The following is a 26,642-nucleotide window of genomic DNA, read 5'->3' on the forward strand; positions in this document are numbered from 1 at the left end:
GTTGCATGAAGCCGCTTCTCATAAAAGCACTTCCCCCCTGCCACCTCTGGCCAGGAAGGACTCTGTTCTGAGACTGTCATCTGTTTCTACTGGGAGCTATTGGAAATTTCTCCCTTTCTCTAGTAATTCTGCAGTGTAGGCCTTGTGTGGTGAGCTCTAGAATGAATTCTAATTGGCTATATGTTAAAAGGTGAAACTGGAGGCATGGTTTAAGTGGTAGAGCACCAGCCACAAGCAAAAAGCCAAATGAAAATGATAGGCTGTTTAAGCCCCAGAATTAACCAGCAAAAATTAAAAAGCAGTTATTTAAATAACTAATAAATTCTTGATTCGAGATAATTATTTTACGTCTAGGGATAAGTCTATGTTTTTAGCATATGGATGAAGGTGTGAATTTCCTAGGACAGGTTAGCTCTGCCATTAGGGAAAATGAGTTCCCTCTAGGAAGGAAGTGGGCTAGCATTTTATTCATCAAACTAGAACATTTTAGAATTTCAAAATACTGACATATATGTGTGCCTACATACACACACACACAAAAAGAAGAAATAGTAGATGACATTTCTCAGTCACTGCTACAAAGTAATGTCTGTTCTTCCAGTTCCTTCACGAAACATTTATTGGCAGATTTTTCACTCCCCTTCACCTAAAATTTGATTGTTCATTTAGTTACTATTTAAGTTTGACAGTTACTCATATTTCTGCAAAGACAGGCTTAAAAGAAGTGAGCCTATATTGTATATAAGTTTATTTCGTTTGTTTAATTGAAATAGGGAAGGGAGAAACAAGAAGAATGGGGAGGGGGAGGAAAAGGGGAGAAAAACATAGAAAGGGTTAACAATATTCAAGAAATAATGTACCCACTACCTGACAGATGTAACTATAACCCTCTATATATCACTCCAACTATAAAATTAAAAAAAAAAAGAAAAGAAAAAGAAAAGTGGGCCTGGTGGCACAAATGAGACCCTATCTCGTTCATTTTTTTTTTTTGATCCATGTGGTGAATGAGGTGACAGAATTACAGTCTAGGGTTTCTTTGGGGGGTGGGAGTTGATGATATTCCCTGAAGGCCTAGCATGGAGAAGTACAGACCATGTCTAGGAGCTGTTCTACCAGGAAAGAGCAAATCACACATATTGCTCTGAGCACTGAGAGGGGCATGGGAATAGTTCAGAAGAGTAGTAAGAGATAAGACAAGGAAACAGGTAATTAATTCCCCACTCCTCTCAGAGTATGAGAATGCGCCCCCCAGTCTCTCCCCTTTATCTAAAGTGGCAAGGAGGTGATTCTGAAGTCTATGAAATCCCTCTTGGCTTTACCTGCTTGTTTCTACAAGCTGGCCCTGCTCTGATCTCCCAGCTAAGACCAGTGCTGTTTCTTCCACAGGAGCTTTTTGGACTACAAAGTCTACACAACCCTCCCATAGCATTGTAGTCTAGAAAAAAAAAAAATATATATATATATAATCTATATAGCAAGTAATTCAGATACAGTGTTAAAACAGCAACAGCAGAGAATTGTAGGATAATTAAGGAGGCCTTTCAAAGTTCTTGAAATGGTCCCCATTCTATAATGTGATTCTAGAGCTGTTCAAGGTAGCTCAATTTGAACTTTACAAGCAGAGATAACTCATAGTAACTAAACCCAAAAGAAATATCTGTTAGGTGACCAGAATTTAGTTCTTCTTGTGCATTAAGATGACATAAGATTGGTTGGTAAATGCGGAATCACACAAAATAAATTAGAATCTTGAGGGATATCATATCCACCAAACACATGAATTAACTATGCCATGGAGCCCATCTCTGGGTGGACCTGGCATCCCCTGCCTTCCTAAGTAAGTCACCTTTTCATGGCTGTGTTAATATCATTGATTTGACTCCAGCATCTATCCTAGTTGGATCTGAATTCAGCTGCAGATCCCCGCTCCTTCCAGTCCTGGGAGATACCACTGCCCAGGCTTTTGAAAGTCATTGGCAGTCCTGCTAAGGGGCCAGCTGATCCTGCTTACATTTGACCCCTTGGGAAAATGATTAGTGTCTTGAAGAATGCATTTGAAAGGAATCCTGTCCAAAACATCTTTTACTAAAAAAAATTCCAGTCTAGTTAACTTCCCTGAAAAATACTTGAAGGGCAGGGGGCAAGGCAGTGTAGTCCAGTGGAGAGCCGTGACCAAATGGACATGATTCAAGTGAATTGCTGGGGGCTTTTTAGTGAGTGACTCAGTTTCCTTCTGTCTCAGCATTCTCAGCTTTAAGATGGGCTCAGTTGTGCTGGGTTGTGGCAGGTGTTAATAACTGCAAGGGAATCAAACTGATTTGCAGTAATAGCTGCTGATATTGTTGTGAATGTATAAATCTATTTTCTCATCAGCAGTTCAAACAGAAGTGTTCCCATTCTTGTTTAGTAGCAACTACAACACTTGTAGAAACACTCTTACTTTTCCTTTCCATGTCTGTTCACAGAAATCAACCGATTCATGATTTCAATAGAAAATGCTTATTTCAAGGTGTAAATGTTTCACATTAACTTTTTGTGAGTGAGATAAACTAATTTTTCTTTTCGGTCAGTCTTGGAACTTGAACTCCGGTCTTGACAATTGTCCTTGAGCTCTTCAGCTCAAGGCTAGTGCTCTACCACAGCCCCACTTCCAGTTTTCTGGTGGTAATTTGGAGATAAGAGTCTCATGGACTTTTATGCCCAGGCTGACTTTTGAACCATGATCCTCAGATCTCAGCCTCCTGAGTAGCTAGGATTACAGATGTGAGCCACTGGTGCCCAGCAAAATTAGTACTTTTTAAGAAATTGTTTTCAACAATTGGAAAATGGTCAAGAATAAAAGAAAATCACTGTTGCTTGAAATTTGAGATATATATTGCCTATAAATTATATCACTCAGGTGATGGCTGGCCCAGCCTATCTGCTGGCTTAAGGTTCAAACTCTCTGACACACTTCTCCAAATTTACTGCCCTTGGGTTTTTCAATCATCTAGAGATCTTGTCAAAATGCTAATCATGACACAAAGGGGATTACAGGGGATAGAATAGCAGAGCAGAAAGCATTTTGTCATGGGAATGAGGGGGAAGAAGAGCCACTTGAAGTGTATTTGTTTTCCATCAGATGTGGCCAGGATGTATTTCTAGTAGTTTCATAAAACCTTCCTACTTAGGCAAGACCCTGACAGACTGCTGTGGTGGGGTAGAATTGAGTAGCACCACCAGTGCCCAGAAACACGTCCCAGCACTCTCATCCTCTGTTTAGGGTCCTTTCAGAATAGTCTAGTCTGAGCCACAAGGGAAAGAAAAGTGATCCAGTCCCTCTTAAAAGTCTGCTTGGGGACCCAGGGGGTGGGCCTAGTGGTAGAGTGCTTGCCTAGCATGCACAAAGACCCAGGTTCAATTCCTCGGTACCACATACATAGAAAAAAAAAAAACAGAAGTGGTGCTGAGTCTCAAGCGGTAGAGCTCTAGCCTTGAGAAAGTCCAAGGACAGTGCTCAGGCCCTGAGTTGAAGCCCCAGGAATGGCAAAAAAAAAAAAAAAAAAAAAAAGTCTACCTATGTGAAGCTTCCACTTCTGGTGGGAAAGCTCGAAATGTAAGAGTGTTACTAAGAAATCTAATACGTGTGTGTGTTGTCTTTACAGATCCATCAGCAAGGCTATTGAAAGCATAAATAGCCAAGATGCCTGTCCCTCCCCCACCCGCGCCCCCACCGCCACCGACATTTGCACTGGTGAGTAATTCCTGCCCTTGAAGTATTTTTAACTAGTGCTGCAGTTCACATCTTTTATTCATTTAAAACACACACAACTTTTTTTTTAAGACAGGATTTTCACATTGTTGTCCAAGCTGTCATCTAACTCACACTCCTGCCCGTGTCTCCCCAGGGCTGGGACTAAGGGAAAACTGCCATAATGCCTGGATTTCTCCATTCACTTTCTGTGCATAAAGTAGGCCAGTCAAAGTCAAAAGTTAGCCCACAGCCATGTGTTTTACATGTAAATGCATTCTAGCATAGATACAAGCCTTGCCAAACCCCGAGACCTCAAGAATCCAAACAACATGAAGGGTTTGTTTGGCCAAAGTCTTCTACAGTGCATAGCACAAGCCTGGAATGCAGGTTATGTTTCCTGGGCCTCTGTTCCTCATGGCAAATGAGATGGTTCAAGACAGGAGTTTGCAGGAGCAGTCCTGTAGAGAGCACTGTGGAGTCACACTCCCAGGATTTGAATCTGATGACTGGAGTAAATGATTTGATCCCTTGATGTCTCAATCTCCTTTTTCTTGTAAAATGGAAGTAGCTCAGAGTTGGTGAGGACTACATGAAGCAGTACACATGAAAACAGTATCTAACCTAGAGTAACAGCTACCAAAATGTTATATGTTATTATCATGAGTAAGTAATGGAACCATTTCAGGATACTTCCAACTTAACATATGGTGATTCTATGAAGCCTATTTTGGGGTTCCTCTTAGCTCCCTTCTGCCTTTGTTAATATAAAGCTGAGGAGGTATCAAGCCATATGTTTCTGCAGCTTTACCTCTTGTGACTCTCATTGGCTCATCTGAAATCACGGCCTTTCCAGAGAGAGAGAGAAAGAGAGAGAGAGAGAAAGAGAGAGAGAGCCAGACAGACAGACACACAGACAGACAGACAGACAGACAGACAGCCTGGAGGACTCTTGATTCTCCTATGGACCTGTGGCTTCCTGGAACCAGGCAGTATCAAGCCAGCTTCCACATGTGACAGACACAGGCAGATACCTGCTTAGTGTCCCAGTCCTAAAGTAACCCTAAAGGAAAAGATTCCACTTTCATGGTAGGGCTCTTTCCCAATATCTAGGCCAAGTACGCTACACATTTATCAAATAGCTACTTGGGAGGTGGAAGCAGGAGAATCAGGTTCAAGGCAAGCCTTGACACAGCAAGATACTATCTCAAAAACAAAATAGAAACAAAAATGTTAGGGCATGGCTCAAGTGGCAGAGCTGTTGACTACTAGTATGTGTGAGGTCCAAAGTTCCATCCCCAATTTCCAGCAACTCAAAAAAATAAACCAGACAGACAGACAGACAAACAGAAAATTCCCAAACTTGTTAAAGCAGCATCTTTGTGTACTCTGCAGTATCTAAGCTTTCAAAAGGGCTAAGCATCGGAAATAAGTTAGGCCAAAGGAATGCTAGAGAACTTTTTGGAATGAAGGTGTTCTATATCTTACTATGATAGTTACACTCTGTCTACGTTTGTCAAAACCCACAGAACTGAGCCGGCATTGGTGGCTCAGTCTTGTAACTTATAACCCTAGCTACTCAAGGAGGCTGAGATCTGAGAATTGAGGTTCAAAGTCAGCCAGGCAGAAAACTCCATGAGATTCTTCTGTCCCAGTTAGCCAGCAAAAAGCCAGAAGTGGGACTGTGGCTCAAGTGAAAACTCAAGTCCCTGAGTTCAAGCCCAGTGCCAGCCTACTCACACACACACAAAGAAATGGGACCATGAGATTATTAGGCAATTTGCCAAATGACTGTCTAATTGAGTAAAAGAAAATAATCTATCTGTTTAAAGTCTTTATGTCAGCACTACAATGATGGTGGGGAGAGAAAAAAAAAAAACAAACCTTACAAAACTACAAACTGAGCTAATCAGGAGGATGAAGGTTTGAAGCCAGCCTGGGCAGAAAAGTCCATGCGATTCTTATCTCTATTAAACTACTCAGAAAATTCTGGGACTGACACAGTAATGCAAATAGTAGAGCACTAGGTTTTGAGCAAAAGAAGCTCAGGGACCGGAGCCCAGGCCCAAGGCTCAAGCCCTAGGACTGACCAAACAAAAACAAAACAAAACTGTAAAATAGAAGGTTGATTTCAGTATAAATTCGTTATACTTGACTTAAAAAGATGAAAAAGCATCTTTATCAATGTTAATCAGATGCAAGTATTTTCAAAACTTCAGCAAGTTTTTACTTATCGGAGACCCTTTTTTCCTTTGCATTAGGTGGGTTCTGAGAGATGAGCATTGGGGCCCATTACTCAGGATACCTCCTAGAGGAGGAAGCCTACAAACCCCACAGAATTCCTTCTGACTTAAAATTCCCTTCTTGTGGAAACTGTCTACCTACCATGCTGGTTACAGCCGGACTATGGTGTGAGTTTTATCAGGGTCTGACTCCTTCCCACCTTAAAAATGAATGTGATCTAGTGCTACATCTTCTCCCAAACCTTTGCATCTTAAAAGAAGTGACATGGAGTCTAAACCTTATGGAGAATTGACACTCTATTTCCAAGAACCTTAATAATAACCTTCTAATAATTATTATAAGTGCAATTTGTGAGTTTGTGTGGTTTCCTTCCAGGCCAATACAGAGAAGCCTACCTTGAATAAGTCAGAGCAGGCTGGGAGAAACGCTCTCCTCTCTGATATCAGCAAAGGAAAGAAACTAAAGAAGACAGTCACCAATGACAGAAGTGCCCCAATATTGGACAGTAAGTGAAAGAAAAAAGCTTGTTTCCATGAAGATAGTTTATTGCCTAACAATCAACCCTACACCTCCCACAAAACAATTTTTTTTGTTGTTAACAACAGCTGCAGAGCTGTCAAAATAAGGGACTGGATCATGCATTCTCGCTTACAGCTTTGGCTGGGTTCCCCTGTAGAGCTGCAGTATAATAATTCTTTGTCCGAGGCACACACAGCTGTGATTCTCTGAATTATTCACCACACTTTGTGGTGCTTAACCCATTGCTCCTGACACCACAGGTCAAGAGGCACCATGAAACATGTAAAGTGCCCTGGCCTGGCCAGCAAGAGAATGGAGGGCTAGATCCTGACACATCCCTCATGATAGCTTTTCTACTGACCTAACTTACAAATTTGCCATGAGCTTCACATGTGAAATGCTTGCAGACGTGTAAGCACTTGACCACTGTAGAGTCTACTTAGCTCCTGGAGACATTTTTAGGTGTTACAGTTAAAAGGGTAGAGGAAGCTAGTGGGTAGCGACCATTGTGCTCTAAACATTCTATAAAGAGCAGCAGTCAATAACAAAGAATTATCTAGAAAACTCTCAGTCAGTAGCTCCCAAACTAAGAAACCCTATCACAGATCATTTACAATCAGAAACCAAAGAATGTCAGTTTTTTAATCTACTTTTAAATAATGTTAAAGGAATAATTCACCAGAACCAAAGTTTATTCCATTTTTAGTGCTATCATATCAAAGAAGAAAAAACATATGATACATTGGCAGGTTTGGGATAGCATGTGATAAAATTCTATACTATCAGAAAGTCTTAAATTCCCAACAAGAAAAGGTCCTTCCTCATTGTAAATATGTAGAAAGGGAAAAATGAAAAACCAGTTTTAATCTCATATTTGCCATGTACTGTGAAACATTAGAGGTGTCCTCATCAAAACCAGTCACCATTAGCATGAGTAATTTGTTATAGAAATTCATACATCAGAGTAAAACAGAAACTCCTAGAAAAGAAGCAAAATTTTATTGTTCAAGATTATTTTTATTGCCAGGAGTGGTGGCTCATGCCCATCCTAGCTACTCAGGAGGCTGAGATCTGAGGATAACTCTTCAAAGCCAGCCCGGGTTCTAAAGTCCGTCAGACTCTTATCTCCAATTAACCACCAGAAAACCAGAAGCGCCACTGTGGCTAAAGGGGTAGGGCAGTAGGCCTTGAGATAAAGAGCTCAGGGACAACATCCAGGCCCAGAGTTCAAGCCCCACAACTAACCAAAAGAAAAAAAGATTACATTTTGTCACCTAGAAAGTACAGGACTATTTTGTATATTTGAATTTACCATGTACAGCAAAGACATGTCTTGCCAACAATAACCAATTACAAATTGGAACTGGAAAAATATCCCTTTTACAGTTTCAACAAATAAAAATATACTCAGAGTAATCCTAATCCAAAATGAGTGTGTAGTGGCCAGGAGTTTGGCCTAAGGATAGAGTGCTTGCCCAGCATGCACAAAGACTGGGTTCAATTCCTCAGTACCACATACATAGAAAAAGCTAGAAACGGTGCTGTGGCTCAAGTGCTGTAGAGGGCTAGCCTTGAGAAAGTCCAAAGACAATGCTCAGGCCCTGAGTTCAAGACCCAGCACTGGCAAAAAAGAAAAAAAGAAATTACTTTATAAAGTATACAAAATTCTTCCAAAAACTCTAGAGGGCATGGGTAAATGGAGAAATATACTACTTTCCAAATGTGACATCTAAATATTTTTAAAGTGTCCATTCTCCCAGCTTCATTTATAGATCTTTATATCTTATCAAATATTCAACTTTGGAGGGGATAAGATTTTAAACAATGTTTCATCTCATAAATACAAACATATACATACATAAATTAACCCAGAAGACTAGCCAGTGTGCTCAGTGACAGACCTCTTCCTCTCCTTGTCTCTCTCTGTGTCTGTCTCTCTAGTGTTTGTTTTTTATTTGTTGTTGTTTGTTTCCCATCTCAAAATGTTCCACAGTTCTATAATTTAATGCAAGGCAAAACAAAATCTGACACCTTCTAGATTTGCAAACAATTATTTAATTGTTAAAGCCTACTGTTGGACTTGATATTAAAAAAATTAAAATCAACCCAAAAAGCCATCAAAGAAGTAAGTGGTTAAGTAAATTATAATAGATTTATGTTCTAAAATACAACAGAATATTTAAACTTATTTTTAAAGCATGTTTACTGACATGGGGATTGCTAATAGTAATATGGTAATTAGAAATAAAAGTAGGTTAAAAACTGCTGGTAGGATTTTTTTTTTCATGAAGTGCTGGTGACTTTATTGTTGGGAGGTATGGGGCCCCCTAAAATGGCTCTGGTATTATAGTTAGGGTTAGGGTTTTGTTAATTATCATCCAGTGTTCCTATGGTTAGGGCCGTTACGTTTTTGCTTTTTTTTAATTTTTTTTTAAATTTTATTGCCAGGGTAACATACAAAGAGATTACAGTTACATTTGTCAGGTAGTGGGTGCATTACTTCTCACACATTGATACTCCTCATCTTTGTCTCCATTTCCCTCCCTCCGTCCCCTCCCAAACATCTTGTTTTCCCTCCTTACCTTCCCTATTTCAAATAAACATATATATAGTATACTAGGTAACAAAGTCAGATACAGTAACCACAGAAACAAAACACATAAACTGATAGCCAGGTGCTGATGGTGATGGCTCATGCCTGTAATCCTAGCTGCTGAGGAGGCTGAGATCTGAGTGAAGCCAACCTGGGCAGAAAAATCCATGGGACGCTTATCTCCAGTTAAACAACAAAAAGGTGGAAATGGTGGTGTTGCTCAGTAGTAGAGCACCAGTCTTTAGTGAAAAGGCCAAGTGCAAGCCCCCAAGTTCAAGCCCCAGAACCAGCACTATAAATAAGTAAGTAAATAAATAAATAGGAATTGACTGAAAAAAATACAGCTCCAAAATGGGCATTTCCAAAGAGTAATGTTATGAAAGATTTTTTTTATTTCCTTACCAATTTTTTTACTTGTTGACCCCTATCCCTTTTGAGACCCTTTTCTTTTGAAGATTCTTTTATTTGCTAAATCTTAGGATAGAAAACAAATAGGCATTAACCCAGATGACAGCTGAGCAGGTAGGCCCTCTGGGGACCATCCATCTTCTTCCACTCCTAGATGTGGGAGTGTCTTCTGTCTTGACTGGAGTAAGGAAAATCCAAGTTCCCACCACATCTTTGTTTTATGGAGTCCTTGGGCTATGCCTAGTGGAGTGCCCAGGTGTTTTCTTATGCATATATTTTCTTTCTGTACAGAACCAAAAGGAGCCGGTGGCAGTGGTTTTGGAGGTGGTGGCAGCGGTGGAGGTGGTGGTGGCAGTTTTGGAGGAGGAGGAGCAGCAGGAGGAGGAGGAGGAGGACCTCCTGGATTGGGAGGATTGTTCCAGGCTGGAATGCCCAAGCTGAGATCTACAGCCAACAGGGATAACGGTACTGTGTGTCCTTCTTGACTAAGACCTAGGTTTGGCAGCTTGCAGCCTTGGCAGACCCCCTAAGGCTCTGTATCCTTTAAAATAGCTTATAGCATTTGAGCGGTTACCACTACTTTACAGGACACTGTGCTCTGCCCCTGTTTATCAAACAGGATTAGGCATCTCCACAGGACACATACTAGTGTCCTGAAGGTTAACCTGTCCTCTTTCACACCTGTGTAATGGTGAGCAAAGGAGGAAAAGAAGAAAGGAGGCCGTGGAACTTGCCTCGACCCCCTTCCCCATTCTGTCCAGGCACTAAGAGCAGCTTTCTCTGGAAGGCACCTAGCCCTCCTGTCTTGCCTAGCACATACTTGTGAGCCCTCATCAAATGCACTGTGGAATATATCAGAGGAAACATAGCCACACATCTTACTAAACCTAAATACCATGTCTGTGGTTCTCAGAACAGCAAGTATCTCACCTGAAATAGTTGAAACCAGAAGTATTTTGGAGACTATCAGTATGTTAGTTCTCTTAACTTCTTTATAAGAATCTTCAGAAATTTTACCTAAAACTATTTTGAGAAGAATTTTATTTCTAATTCTGGAATCGTATAAAATTTCCTCTAGGAAAAAAACATCAAACTCACACATTCACTGACTGCTCAGGGCTAGTTGACTATTCACATGGATGTTCACAGTCTAGAGACTGAAGTGTGAGGAGACATGCAATGAATATTCAAAATACCCAACACATCCCATCTTGCCAAACTGGTGTCTCACTTTATTTGCTTAAGGTCTGGGAGTCTGGGTCAAATGGTAGTGCATTTATTTAGGAAGCTTAAAGCCCTGAGTTCGATGCCTAGTATCACTTTAAAATAATAAAAGGTTTACTTAAAACCTACCCACCCAAAGCATTTGAAATCTCTGACACATGCATTTATGCTTTGGCAATGCGTAAAGTTAAAAAACAAGGAAAAAAGTAAAATAAAGGTGGAATTCAAGTTTAGAGTACAGAATGGCCTTTGATAAATGAACTTAAATATGAACTTGGGGGATATAGCACAGTGACATAGTTATACTATTTGGTAAAAGAAAATACAGGTTTTCTTTCTAGTGCTAAAGTCAAAATAAAACATTCTCCCTCTAGTTCATGCTACTTCACTGACTAAATCTGCCAAGTGCTTCTTCTTGTGTCTAGAATAAAATAAGGAACTCAGGTCTACAAGTCTGGTTGTGACTCAGCTGCTCCTGACCATTCAGCCTCTGCTTCCTATGGAGTTCTCATGTCAGGATCTTTGTACCTGCTGGCCTGCTATCTGCAGTCACACCCTCATCATTCCATGGCTGTCCACTTCTTGTCAGGTCTCAGCCAAATGTCACATCCAAAGAAGAGCTGTCCCTAGTACCTCTCTATCCTTGCCACTCCACACACTCTTGATTTTATAAGTTACCAGAAAATATTTTTCTCTGATTTTCTGTCTGTCTCCCCTACAAAAATGTAAGCTACAGGAGAACAGGATCTCACCTGCTTTGGTTATTTCTTTGTCTGTAGCATCTAGAATAATGGATGGAAAAATAGTACATATTTGATAAAATAGTACATATTTGATTTAATTAGCTCATGAGGAAAGAGGTAAATGTTTTAAGGCTTAGCATTTTTCAAGAATTACCTTGGATTTCAAGAGATTAGAGTAGGTTGTTATAACTTTCCATTTGTTTCCCCTTCTGAGTTCCTCCCTAAACTTCAGCTTTTTTGGTTCAGCCAAATTGGTTTTTTGTTGAGCCAAAGTGGTTAACAGAGGTGTTCTGTCCTGCCAATATTGAAATGGCAGTTAACTTAGTAGGAACAACAACAACAACAAAAGTTACGTGTTTGATTGCCTACTCCTTTGCAAATGACTTCTATTGGTGTCAATTCTATCAATTTATTTTTCCCATTCTTAATGCTTTCTTAACTCTTCCATTACAATTCCCACCCCACCATTTCTTGGGCACTTGTTTCAAAGGAACTAAGTTAGCCTTGCATATGGAGGTTTACATTGCGATAACTTAGGGCTAAGGATCAGTGGCAAAGTGTTTGCCAAGCTATGCACAAGGCCCTGGGTTTGCTGCTTAGCACCACAAGATAGATTAGATTCGACAGACAGAAGTATCTATGCATCATTTTTTGCTTGCAATGGCTGAATTATTTTTACACACCTGAGAGATATAAGGAGCACAGTGGGGATAAATGAAAATCCCCATGTCCTAGCCATGTTGTATTCACCCTTTGTGATGAACCGGGAGCTTTCCAGAGTGCTGATGACTTTCATCCTGGCTCCTCCCCTACATACTGCTAAGTGACCTCTCAAGAGTCCATTTGAAGGTTCTGGATTAAGCTTGGAGTTAGAAAGCAAACAAAAAGTCCAGGTCTACTACTCTGCCTTCAGAGAACCCACTTAGATTTTATATAAGTACTACACGTTTGGTATCTTTTTTGATCTGTAATGTATAGCCCTGTAAAAAAAGACTTGTGGCCTAGTAAGAGTCTCTCAAAAACTCGCTACTACACTGTTGGTGGGACTGTAAACTGGTTTGACCACTATGGAAAGCAGTATGGCAGTTCTTCAAAAGACTAAACATAGAGCTCCCCTATGACCCAGCAATTCCACTACTCTGCATTTACCCAATCGTCCAGAAACAAAGACATACTAAAGCCACTAGCACAATGATGTTCATTGCAGCACTATTTACCATAGAAAAGATATGGAATCAACCCAGATGCCCCTCAGTAGATGATTGGATCAAGATGTGGTATTTATACACAATGAAATTCTATTCTGCCATCAGAAAGGACAACATTACCCCATTTGTAAGGAAATGGAAAGATTTGGAAAAAAATCATATTAAGTGAAGTAAGCCAAACCCAAAGGAACATAGGTTTAATGGTTTCCCTCATTTGTAATAATGAGTACACATCTAGGGCTCTCCTAGCAGAGGATTACAGTAGCTCAAAACACAGATACATAAGGCCATATAGAATGAGGCTAAATGAAAATATCTCCAGGATATGGAAACAAGAGCTTTATCTTGTGCGATTGTTGTTCTTAATGTACTATGTTATTTTTCTTCTCTTTTGTTGCTCTTTGGTTAATCTCACATTGTTACAGTAATTGACTTTGTTCCCTGGCATATTGTATATATGTTTATTTGAAATAGGAGAGGGAAGGGGGGGAAACAAGATGATTGGGAGGGGGTGGAGGGAGGGAAATGAAGACAAAAACATGAGAAGGGGTATCAGTGTGTGAGAAGTAATGCACCCTCTATGTGGCGATTATAACTGGAACCCCTCTATAAATTACTATTAAAAAAACAGAAATGAAAAAAAAAAGACTTGGGGTAGCTAGGAATACAACCCCCAGCTTGCTGGGGTTTGTAGGCATCTTAGTTTTATAACTGGGCATCTTTTTTGCTGTTCTTCAGATTCTGGAGGAAGCCGACCACCAATTTTGCCCCCAGGAGGAAGAGCCACATCTGCCAAGCCTTTTTCACCCCCAAGTGGTCCAGGGAGGTTTCCTGTGCCTTCTCCAGGCCACAGGAGTGGTCCACCAGAGCCGCCCAGGAACCGAATGCCTCCCCCAAGGCCCGACGTGAGCTCAAAGCCTGATAACCTTCCCCCTCCGGTGCCAAATACACCAAGACCCGTCCAGTCAACTCCACACAACCGAGGGGCCCTACCAGTGCCAGGAGCCCCCAGGCACCCCAGCCTGGGGCCCACCCCTCCACCTTTCCCTGGAAACCGAGGTGCTGCTTTTGGAGGAGGCTCTGTCCGCCAGACCCCGCTGGGCTCCTCTTCCCCCTTCTCCAACAGGCCTCCCCTGCCTCCCACACCAAGCAGGGCCTTGGATGACAAACCTCCTCCACCACCTCCTCCAGTGGGCAACAGACCCATCATGCACAGGGAAGCAGGTCCACCTCCTCCCCCGCAGAACAACAAGCCTCCAGGGCCTTCTACCCCGCGGCCTTCCCCTTCCTCACAGGCCCCACCTCCTCCTCCACCACCAAGCAGGCCCGGCCCTCCTCCCCTGCCTCCGGCTTCCAGCAGCGGTGATGAAATCCCAAGGCTGCCACAGCGGAATTTGTCCCTCACTTCATCTGCTCCTCCCTTACCTTCAGTGGGACGCTCAGGACCTCTTCCTCCCCTGCCCAATGAGAGGCCCCCGCCTCCAGTAAGGGATCCACCGGGCCGATCAGGTATGGCAAGACCTGAGTGAGGAGTCTCCCCCAAATCCAGCCTGCCCAAATGTCACCAGTGAATGTCACCTGTCTAAGTATCACAGGTGAATCAGTTAAGAACACAGGCAAACCCTCAGCCTACTTCATGCCTCTCAGCAACACTGACTTGTATGATGCAAACCTCTTAGAAAGGAGGACCAGTACTCAGTTTGTGTTTTAAAGGTGAAAAGATGAACCAACAAGTGATTACTAGGGAGTTGATAGGAAAGGTTGGAAGTTTCATCTTATCCCTGTTTGTTCTGCTCTCTGCTGCCTTGCCTACCTGAAGCCAAGTTCAACCATCTTAGTTGGGTGTAGCCTCACCACGGAGAGAAGGACCCATGACTCTTCCCAGGAGGACGGTTATATCAGAGCTAATGAACTTCTATACTTTTCTCTTCATTTCCCAGGCTTTGAGGCCACTTCACTCACATGCTAAAATGTCCAATTTGTCCTTTGCTAACACCTCTGGGATATAAATCCCTTGGAGAGTCAAACAAAGGTATCAACTTCTTTTCATAAAAATGCTCATACTCATAAACTCAAAATTTGCATGTTGGGCTGGGGATGTAACTTAGTGGTAGAGGCCTTGCCTAGCATGCATGAGGCCCTGGATTCAATCCCCAGCACTGCAAAATGAAACAAAGCAAGCATGCTATTACATGGTTTTAAGGGCCTGCTAAAGTCATTTTCTAGTTTCTCCCTCATTCACTGAATTAAAATAGAGATTTTAGTAGAATGCATGCTCATGCTCTTCACTTACAATGCTTTTGATAAACTAAGTCACCTCTCTCTTTCTTTCTCTCTCACACCCTCTCACCCTCTCTTTGTATCTCTCTCTGTCGCTCTGTCTCTTTCTGTCTCTCTGTTTGTCTCTGTCTCTCTGTCTCTGTCTCTGTCTGTCTGTTTCTCTCTCTTTCTCTCTCTCTCACTCTCTCTCTTTATGCTGGGAAATCAAATCATAGCAGGTAGATTCTCTACCACTGAGCCACATCCCCAACCTGCTTTTCAAGTTTTCATCATATGATACATATTACACCATGTCTGAAGTTGGGACATTTTTTATTTTTAAGAGAAGTCAACTGACTTTTGACCCTAGGCTCTCGGGAAGCTAATGAACATACTTTAAATCAGTGGTCTTCAAACTTGAGCACTTGCTGGAATCATAAGGGGAGACTTAAAAAACATAGAGGTGGGTCCTTTCCCAGGGATTCCCTTTGCCAGTACAGAAGCAGAGTAGGCATCAGGATGCTTCCAAGTACCAGGGTGACTGTAATGCACAAAAAAGTTGGAAAACCACACCTTCAAACCAAATATTAAGAAGCCACCACTCTATTAAGTCTCATCCCAGTCTTAGTAGCATCACACTAGGTTGATGCTACTTAAGTTCATCGAGTAGATGAGTGAACTATGACATTTTTCTCCTCCAGTACATATGGATTTTTTCCTGCAAAGTAACTGAGGACTTTTTCACACAGTTCCACCAAGTATATGAGTAAGCAAGTTAAATATAGGCAGTAATAAATACCATGCGTTGTCTCTTTAGATTGCATAATAAGTCATAACCTGTTTAATACAGAAAGAGGAAAGTATGCAGAAAATAAAAATCACCTATAATCCTAACACTACCATGCATAAGTAATAACTATTAATATTTATATATCTTTCCAAACCTCTTAAAAAGAATATACATCAATTATGCCAACACAAATATGTGGTAATTTGTCTTTATAAGATTTCATTGACATTTTCTGATAGGATTATTCTTGCACAAACTATTATGGCTCCACAATATTAGATCCTGTAGATTAACCTTTATTTATTTGTTCTGTCGCGTCCTTCGACTCTACGGGCCATCTCTGGATTTTGATTCAATTTGGTTTCAGTTTTTGAGAGTCACTCATTGTGTACCAGGTTGGCCTTGAACTAGTGCTCCTCCTCACTCCACCTGAGTGCTCAGTTATAGGTGTCTACCACCATCTCTATGTTTTTGCTGTTACAGATAATGCAGTGATGCATCCTCATAGCTAAATATTTATTCCTATCTCTATTTCCTTTGAAGGAGTTCCTAAAGATAGAATTCTTTCATGATCTGCCTAGCAAACTCTGAATTCTGTAGGTGCTGGCAAATATCCTTTCAGAAAAATTCTCGCAATTTACAAAGACCATATGCAAGGTCATGAAGGAGCATCTATTTCTTAAAATTTAGTTTGCCTTCATTATTAGGAGAATGGGCTTTAGAATTGGAAGATTTGAAATTGAAGCTTGGGCTTTGGGAACTTCTAAAACTTCTGAAACCACACACACTGGCTCTGAACTTCTTAGAGTTGAAAGAATTTGAAGGAGGCAGTGTGTATAGAGGTTCTCTTATTTCCTGGCATGTGGTTTTATTATTCAATAAATGACTATTTTTAGTATTTATCCTGCCAATGAAAAAATGGAAGTCTGCTTTCTAGTGTGCCAGCTTATATTTGGAGCAGGTTTCATGGGTTAGACAGCTGGGAACATGAACATGTACTTGAAAAGCAAAAATGAGATGAAGTGGATCAAGTTCACTGGTAGTTATATCCTGTAATATCGGTGTTATAGATCGTATTTGGAGCAGTCAGGTTGGTGATATTACCAGAGGCATCAAACCCACAGCATGTGGTACTACCCCTCACCTGCCAAAGCCACTCTCACTGAGACATCAAGGACTCCTGGCAAAACCAGCAGGCTGGGTAGCACCCCCACCCCCCATCAAGTGTTTGAACCAAAATTTTTTGTCAGGGCTATGTGAAATGGACACATTGTTCAACTGAAAGTCTTTAGCTGGATACTGAACATAAGAGTAATGAGATAGTTATATTTTAGTTCCATAATGTAAAACAATGGCATTTTACAAGTGGAAAACACTGCTAAACATCAGGAAGGCCACTTGGATTTACCTGAGAGAATGCTCAAGGTTTGGACTTCTATTTTCTTTTTTTTATTTTTTTTTGCCAGTGGTGGAGATTGAACTCAGGGCCTGCGCACTGTCCTTGGACTTTCTCAAGGCTAGAGCTCTAACACTTGAGCCACAGCACCACTTCCAGCTTTTTCTTTTCTATGTATGTGGTACTGAGGAATTGAACCCGGGTCTTCATCCATGCTAGGCTAACACTCCACCACTAGGCCAAATTCCTGGCCCCTGGACTTCTATTTTCTTAATTTACTCACTATACAGATAGCCTCTACCTTGGCAGGATGAAGAAAAACAAGAAGGATTTCTTTTGTATTATGAAAGAGAATTTACTTGAAATTTTTCTGAGAAATGAATACTCCTGGAAATAGCATTAGGGGAAGAGAACAACTACTCAGTGCTCTGTCAGCCAGAACTCTAGCTCCGTAGAACAGCAGCTTGTCCAGGGCAGGACCCACGCACTGATTAGCAATACCGGGGAACTGCTCAGCATTTATCACTTCCCGTGCTCCCCTAACCTCCCCAGAGAGGAGAGCCAAGAAGCAACTCCTGCCCTTCTTAGAAGGACTACTAGCGTGTAGCTTCCCAGGCCACTTCTGCCTGGAACCAGATTCAGGATTATAAATGGTTTTTAATTATATCATTAATACATATCACCTGTTTCTAGTTTCGACATTTCACTTCTAGTCTCAGAGCTCATTCACACTCACTTTACACACCCACGTAGCACATGTACGTTTTATGTTTATATATGCCACTCACTTGTCATGTCCTTGAACATCCCCCATTTCTCCATGGTCAGTAGTTAAAAGGCATGTATGCAGCAGGCACTCATAGTTGCATACTGATGATAACTACAATAGCAATAAGGCATGTAAGATACCAGTGCACTCAATGTCTTCTCTTTTGCCTCAGGCCCTCTCCCACCACCGCCTCCAATAGGCAGAAATGGCAGTATGTCTCGGGCCCTCCCAGCCACCCCTCAGTTGCCATCCAGGAGTGGAACAGATAATCCCAGGAGCGGGCCCAGGCCACCGCTTCCTCCTGACAGGCCTGGTGCTGGGGTGCCCCCCCCACCTCCACCATCAGCATCGGTTCGAAATGGCTTCCAAGATTCATCATGTGAAGGTGTGTGGTGTTTCCCTGAATTAACATTCATGTTAGCACAATGCACTGTACTGAGCAAACTATGACAGAGTCACTGGAATCTCATTCTAAAAACAGTAATCCCTCCATCCCATCTCCCAAAAAGCATCTCATCTTTCTCTGATTTGTTACTTGTTTGTATCTTACTTTGGTTAACTTTCCAGAGCTTCCAGAATTCTGAAAAGAACCTTCTTATAGATTCTTTTCTTAGAATCTGCCTTTCTAAACAGGCCTGCAGATGTGACGGCACTTCTCTCTGCCATGTTCTCAGAGTGGTTGCAGTCATGCTTGTGCCTACTGGTGGTAGCCCAGTTCTTGAGAGGTGCATGCCAATCTCACTGGCTAAAACCTCCACGTTTTGTTTGCAGGCCTGTATAGTTTATCCACATACTAACCAGTGGCATATGTGGCACTGCCAGCTGCTCTGTAAACTTCTCAGCATAAAACTAGAACTAATTTCTACAGCCCTCTTCCTATGTCTCTCTGAGCCTTTCATTACATAAGTCATCTCAACAGAGTGTCTGTGGTGAAGACACTGTTTGTTTCTCCCCCAGATGAGTGGGAAAGCAGATTCTACTTCCATCCGATTTCTGATCTGCCACCTCCAGAGCCATATGTACCAAGCACCAAGAGTTATCCCAGCAAGTTGGCAAGAAATGAAAGCCGGAGTGAGTATCTCTGCCAGAGCATTTGGCAGATTCATCCATGAATAGCCTAAGTTACATTTGGACCCTAAATTACTTTGGACACTCCAAAGTGGAGTAAAAATTCTAGTAACTTCTCCTTCCATATGTAGGAGGAAAAACAAGATACCTACAGTGTGTGTGTATGACATATGATTATTTTAAGGTGCTGTTAACAAGCTCAAAAGACCTTTGTTTTGCAAGTCTTAGATTCTGTTATCTTGCTTCCTTGAACCATCTTTCCTGGGCCTGGTCACTGTCCTTAAGCTCTTCAGCTCAAGGCTACCACTCTACTACTTGAGCCACAGCACCACTTCTGGTTTTCTGGTCTCACAGGCTTTTGTGCCCCGGCTGGGTGAATCTTGATCCTCAGATCTCAGCCTCCTGAGTAGCTAGGTTTATGGGCGTGAGCCACCAATGCCCAGGTGGAGTCATCTCTTATGAAATGTATTATAAACATAGCTTTGTGGTGTATTATATGAACATGTGATATATGTCCACAATCTCTCCACAGAACAAATATTTTTACTTTGTCAGATTCTTTTCTCATTCTTATCCATATACTTCTGAGTGTTTGCATAGCTATATATAATGACAGAAGGGACTTTTTTTTTTTTCTGCCAGTCCTGGGCTTGAGCTCAGGGCCTGAGCACTGTTCTTGGACTTTCTCAAGGCTCTACCACTTGAGCACAACCCCACTTCCGGCTTTTTTCTATGTATGTGGTACTGAGGAATCGAACCCCATCTTCATGCATGCTAGGCAAGCACTCTACCACTAGGCCAAACTCCCAGCCCCAGAGGGGACTTTTTTAGTGGTAGGTTTTTTATTTATCACATACATTGTCTCACTGAAGCCCATCAAATGAGCATACAATAATTTATCATTATTTCACATTTAGATTGTTTCTGGTTGTTTCTTAATGTATGTAATGTTCCATAAAGAAGTAAGTAGGAAGTGGTGCTGTAGAGCATTACCCTTGAGCAAAAGAGCTCAGCACCCAGGCCCTGAGTTCCAATAGAAAGAAGGAGAAGGGAAAGGGAGAAGAGGGGAAGGGAAGAGAGGGGAGGGAAAAGAAGGGGAGGGGAGGGAAGGTGTGAGGCAAGGGAAGGGAAGGGAAGGGAGGGGAAGGGAAGAAATCAAGAAGTAAATAATTTTTCCCCATTTAAAGAAGAAATGTATGTATGAAGGAAAAATAGCCACACTGAATTCCACAATAAATGAACAGGAATAAACAAGAATTTTCACAAGATATACAGATATTTATTGATGGAGCTCAGACTTACAGCAGCCTTAGTCTCAGAACTAAACTGAGCAAGTCAGATAATGGTCCCAGTATTTATAGCCATGGCTTAATTCCTACCAGAGGACTTTACACATATTCAGAGCCTGTTTTTTCTTAACATGCCATTTTGGTTTTGGTTTTTGCCAAGACTGAGGGTTGAATTCAGAGCCTTGCACTCTCACTCAGCTTTTATGCTCATGGCCAGCACTCCACCACTGGAGCCATGCCTCCAGTCCTAACACTCAGTTCTTACATGATTTGGGGCTGGCTGGTTCCTAACCTCATGGTAGATTATCATCTAAAACAAAATAAGTGGGGAGAATTGATAAGTGGCAGTCACAGGTCAGTGCTGGAAGAAGGGACACAGAGTTGTGCTTCATTTCTAGCCTGGGCACATTTCCATTAGGCTAAATTTCGCAAGTCACATTTCACTTTGTGCAAAAAAGTTGAAGAGTTCAGAGCTAGAAAATATTCTAGGAAATTTTCCTTGAATACATGCCAAAAGTAAATAACATTGTGCTTGACAGAAACCTTCCAGTTTCTAGAAAAATTCAGTTAGGGGAAATATGCATTCCTATACAAAGTGAAAGTATAGTAAAATTTCCATATAAGAGTAGGTGGCTAAAATTTTATGAAAGGAAGCATATATTGCTGTGGGAATGGAGTGGGAGTGTACTGTTCATTCTAATGAGAGTACAGACTTTTTTTCCCCCTCTTGGGCACTAAAATGAACTTATATATATTTTTTTTGCCAGTCCTGGGCTTGAGCTCAGGGCCTGAGCACTGTCCTTGGACTTTCTCAAGGCTAGAACTCTACCACTTGAGCTTCAATACCACTTCCGGCTTTTTCTATATATGTGGTACCAAGGAATCGAACCCGGGTCTTCGTGCATGCTAGGCAAGCACTTTAACCACTAGGCCAAACTCCCGGCCCTAAAATGAACTTATATTAAGGAGCTATTATATAAATTCTGAAGACTTTTTCTGACTAGTTACAAGTATTCTAAACCTAAATATTTACATTTTTAAATCAGTACGAGAACCCGCTTCCATATACTCTGGATATTTTAATTTGATAGCTAAATACATTTCCTCCCAAGCTAAATACATTTCCTCCCATGCTTCTTTCTTTAAGACTCAAGTAACTTGAAGGCTAGAACAATGAATGCCCTGCTCACAGCCCAATCTTCTTTGAGTAACAAAGCCTGAAACAGAATAGGTATTTTAAAATATTTTTAAGTTGGTGAATTTCCACTGTTCTTGAAAATCTGCTTAAGTATTCGAATATTAGGCATTATTGATATAATAACTGATCATCTAACAAAAATGAACACGTATTATATCAGGTACCAGGCTTTATTCTTCTATCACTGCCTCAGCCTCTAAGCCCACTGCCCAGGTAGTGCTGAGCCGTGAGTGGAGAGCACACTGTGAGTGCCACTTTATGACATGGAACAAGGCCAGTTCTCCTTCTGCTGGCCATTTATGGTTTGCTAGGTCAAGGTCAAGGTCAGGGCTCCGAGACAGATGGCTGTTCAGCATCCAAATGTGCCTGCTCCGTTGCCTTCTCAAGAAAAGATGTAGCTGGGATGTAAAAGAGATTTTTTTTCTAACTTCTCTCCTTAGAACCTTGATTTTGGCTGGGTACTGGTGGCTCACGCCTATAATCCTAGCTATTCAGGAGGCTGAGATCTGAGGACTGACGTTCAAAGCCAACCCAGCCAAAAAAGTCTGTGAGACTCTTATCTCCAATTAACCAACAAAAAGCCAGAAGTAGAGATGCTGTAAAATGCTAACCTTGAGTGAAAAAAAAAAAAATCCAAGCAAGAGTGTGAGGCCTTAAGTGGAAGCCCTACTTGCTGCACAAAAAAAAAAAAAAAAAAAAAAAAAGAGAAAGTTGGGCCCTGGTGGCTCATGCTTGTATCCTAAGCTACCCAGGATGCTGAGATCTGAGGATCATAGTTCAAAGCCAACCTAGGCAGGAAAGCCTGTGAGATTCTTATCTCCAATTAAGCACCAAAAAATATGTAAGTGGAGGTATGGCTTGAGTGGTAGAGCACTAACTTTGAGCAAAAAAACTCAGAGGCAGTCCCCCCGCCCCTGAGTTCAAGCCCCAAGACCAGCACCAAAAAGAGAGAGGGAGAGAGACAGTGACAGAGACAGAGAGACAGAGACTTGGCTCTCTAAGTCTTCATGTTTTCGATTAAGATGTCTGCTGAAGACCCGTCGAGCAGCCCCCTCAATTTCTGCAGGTATGCCTGTTTAAGGAATTAACTTCATACCTGTTTAACTCCTCCAACAGCATATCTGATATATTAATTTTTGAAGGAATTTTAAACACAGTTCCAGTACACAAAATAGCCCATGAATATGGATAGCTTTTACAAGAACACATGAAGAGAGTGAAAAGGAATTGAAAATCATATATCTGATAAGAGATTAATATTCAGAGTACATATGGCATTCCTACAACTCACCAGTTAAAATGAATTGAATAATGGAATAATAGGCATTGTCTGAAGAAGATATACAGATAGCCGCTAAGCACATGGAAAAGATGTTCAACCTCCCTGGTCCTTGTGACCAAATAAATAAGACTAGGGGAAAGGACTTCATGAACTGATTACCTTAACCTGACAAAAGGAAATTAATTGGATAAACTGTTGTATAGTCCTATATAACTGGATGCAGCATGCCATTAACAATTTTATTTCTAAGAAGTATTGACTTTGGGAGATGTCAAACTGACCTATTGTGGAATTTAAAAAAGCTGTATATGACTGAAGAATGTACACATTATCCCTGGGTGATGCAAGCATATTTATTCTAAATCTATGGACAACATGCACGTGTGTTTATTTAGCTCTGAACACTCAGTGGTCATCTCCCAGTTTGCTTATTCCTGTCATTCCCGTGCTCACTTTCTCACCTGCATGCACCAGTTACCTTAGGCCTTGCTCACAGGGGTGAGGTACGGGCACCTCCCCAGCCATCCCTGTATTTCTCCACAGTAAAAACATAGCATTCTAACCAAAATTATGTTTTGTCTGCTTCTTCAAGGTGGATCCAACCGAAGAGAAAGGGGTGCCCCACCTCTCCCTCCCGTCCTGAGGTGATCTTTGCCCGTGCCTCTCTTCCCAAGCTCCAGAGCCACATCTGTTTTTGCTGTATGAGAATTGCACTCCCTCCCCCTACTTCCCTTATCCCTTTCAGAAGAAGTGGAGATGATATGAGAATATGAAGGGGGAGGGGTCTTGTACAAAAACACACCTAGCTTTTTCTGATGCATATATTCTCAGAGCTACTGCTTGCTTCAGCTATAGCCTGCCATTGTTAGCTGCCAGGATCAACAGGCTTTTGTGGCAAGTAGGCAGAGATAAATTATATCCCAGCTTTCAACCAAACAAACTCAAACATCCACTGCTTATTTGCTACAGGCTGTAATTATTAAAGTCCCTGAGAGCTGTTTTCATCCCAGCCTTTTTCAAATGCTTAGCTTCCTGTCTGTTACCATGAACCACAGCACGCCTTAGTGAGTTGCTGAGCAAGGGCTCATGGGGTTCTGTGGTTACAGGCAGTGCAGTCTTGGGCAGTCTGAGGTAGGCTCCAAGACAGAGCTTTCCAGTAGAAATATAATGTGAGCCCCATGCACAACTTTAGCCAGATTTCTTTAAAAGGTAAAAAGAAACTGATTGATTATAATATATTTTATTTAATCTTATATATCCAAAATACCATTTCAACCTGTAATCTATATAAAAAAGTATTAATGAGCTACTTTCCATTCCTTTTTGGTACCTAGTCTTCAAAATCCAGTGTGCATTGAAGGGTGCTTCTCTATTTGGAATAGTCCTATTTCAAGTGCTGGTAGCCTTGTGAATCTGGTCACTACCCTGTAAGACAGCATAGGTATAAAAAGTCTTTTGTTTAAAAGACAAAAAAAATGCAAGATGAGCTTTGGTAATTTGAAAGGTACCTAAAATGAAAGGTGGGACCTAATATCTATTTGGCAGACAGCTTGACTTTTAGATTCTGATCCCTTACTTTTCCTTTTCCCTTAATATCCAAGAATTGCTTCATAGTACCAGGGTCAGAAATCAATCTAATCTGGTTTACCATCATTTGGAATAAAAGCCATTGGAAAGAAGCTGAAAGCCTGTGGGAGGCTTCAGGACTCAGAACCAGACGTCTTGTATACTCACTTGTCAGCTAAATGCCTGCTTTGCAGATTTGAAGTGGTTTTTTTTTTTTCATTATTATTATTTTCTCTTTTTTTCTTTCTCCCAGAGCTAGTTCTTCAGGACCAGCTGGGAGAGGCTAGGAAGGCCACGTAGGAGAGGAAGAGAGTCAGGGGATGGCTTTGAGGTGATGGTCAAAATCCTACAAAGCCTAACTCAGGCGTTAAGTGTGTTCAGGAGCTTGCTAGTAGAAATGCAAGGAAACTTATTTTGAGTCTTTCTAGGAAAAGTATTTGTCTTAATCTATGCAAACAAAGCTCCAATAACAGACCATACGGAAGAGCCAGACTTGCCTTTTTTAACATAATTTTGTTTACAAAATTCTACTAGGACTTTTAAATCTAGCTATATAGTTGAAAAAATATTTCCACGAAGTTTTCTAATGATTATGTTTAAAACTATCATTACTCATTGTTTTAAAGCACAGAACTACACGTGTGTATATGCATCTCCCTAAACTTCGGGTCTTGTTTCAGTGGAATGTTCGTGTAGAATTGGGAGAGGCTAGCAAAATCAATCCAAAGAAAAATTTGAAAGACGTATTCCCATTTATAGAATAACTGTTTCATTCACATAAAAACCACTTAGGCTTCTTATACATGGAGTGTCTATTAAATTATGAATTACTGATTTGAATATATTGTACTTTTATATTACTTTCCTTGCCAAAGTCCTGGCTTAGTATACAAGAGAACAATTTCCTCACTTTTCCTCTGCCATTTATTTACTTTTCATGTATTCACTTGAGGCTCTTACTCCAAGAGACTCAAGATATATAAAGGTATAACAAAGCTTGGCAAAAATATTCTAAATACTTTTTTCTAACATTCTTGGCAGTTTAACAACCGCATTTTGTTTTGGATTCTTTTATCTGATGGCAACGATGATAAACACCCCTGGGATCATGGGATGACCCACTTCACAAAAGACAGAAAATGGTCTTCCAAGCAGATATGACAAAAAAAAAAGTCTGACTCAAACATATGTATGGGTCTGTACTTTGTAAGGGACACTAGACAGTTCCTTGTGCGTTTCAACTTTGCTGTCACCTTTCTAAAGACTGAAACAGGATCACAGCTCAAGTTGCCACTCATCCATAGTAAAGATGTTTTAGAATATATTTTTCAAAGGAACGGTTCATTAAAACACCTGTATCCTTTCTTTGAAAGTTAGCAGCCTAATTGGATTCAAAACTTCAAATAAATTCTGTGCTAAAATCTCCCACTGTGGCAAATCACTCCCCCTAAAATGAGTATTTCCTTCTCTGAAATTAGAATGTTAATGTGTCCTTTTTTTATAAAAATTCCAGATAAATGTATTCAAGATGCAATAAATCAATATTTTAACATTCACGTCTTGCTTTATATTGAAATGTATTACAGTATTAAAATTCAGTGTTCAGTATTTATTTCACTATGCATTTTATTTAGTAAAAAAATCAAGAAAAATGTTTAATCCAATGGTGCCTTATTTTGTGATTTGGAAAAAAAAAGTCAACTTTTTATGTCTTAAGTAGCAGATTCTTTACATATTTGTAAAAACCAGGCCTTTATATTTTGATTTGTAATACTACTTTGTTATTTTAGCAGCAGAAATGGTTGTTAAAGTGTCCAAAATTTTTTGGTATGAAATTCATTTTTCCCTGTTTATAATCAGGGGCTGTAGCAGAAGGAAGATATTTTTTTCATACCACTACACTGTGTAACAGACACATTTTGGTATCTATGTCATCAGGCTAGTATAAATGATAGGGTAGAATCTACCCTAGACATCTACGTCTTTATAAGTTAGCCAGACAATAAATAAAAGCAGAATGATTCAGTGTCAACTAGTGGTTTGTCAAATGTTGTCTCTGCAAATATCAACAAAAAAACAAATTTCTGAAAAACAAGTTTTTCTACTCAGACTATGGTAAAGACAAACTCAACCAAAAACATTCCCCTGTATTTTCCCTGAGAATCTGCTTTGTCTGTGAAATACATGGTGGAAACAATGGAAGACGAAGCTATAAAATCGGCATGGACACTGATAAATCTAGGGGAACTGTTGGGAAATTAGGAAGCCTGATAATTATTGAAATAACAACAGATAATTGAATGTATGTAACATATGCACATACTTCCATTTGGCATCATAGTTAAGTATGCAG

The 26,642-nt window shown here is 40.8% G+C and overlaps 1 protein-coding gene across 1 annotated transcript; it reads left to right on the forward strand.

The window, feature by feature from the left end:
* The first annotated feature begins 3,524 nt into the window (after nucleotides 1-3,524).
* On the forward strand, nucleotides 3,525-26,321 carry Wipf1 (WAS/WASL interacting protein family member 1). Its single transcript, XM_090342604.1, has 7 exons — nucleotides 3,525-3,736; nucleotides 6,353-6,482; nucleotides 9,789-9,962; nucleotides 13,411-14,181; nucleotides 18,059-18,271; nucleotides 18,844-18,957; nucleotides 23,316-26,321. The coding sequence occupies exons 1-7, from the start codon at nucleotides 3,686-3,688 to the stop codon at nucleotides 23,369-23,371; spliced, it is 1,509 nt and encodes a 502-aa protein (XP_090198730.1). The 5' UTR covers nucleotides 3,525-3,685; the 3' UTR covers nucleotides 23,372-26,321.
* The last annotated feature ends 321 nt before the right edge of the window (nucleotides 26,322-26,642 follow it).

Source organism: Megascapheus bottae, chromosome 12 (assembly GCF_031878675.1).
Source record: "Megascapheus bottae isolate mThoBot1 chromosome 12, mThoBot2.hap1, whole genome shotgun sequence".
NCBI lineage: Eukaryota > Metazoa > Chordata > Mammalia > Rodentia > Geomyidae > Megascapheus > Megascapheus bottae.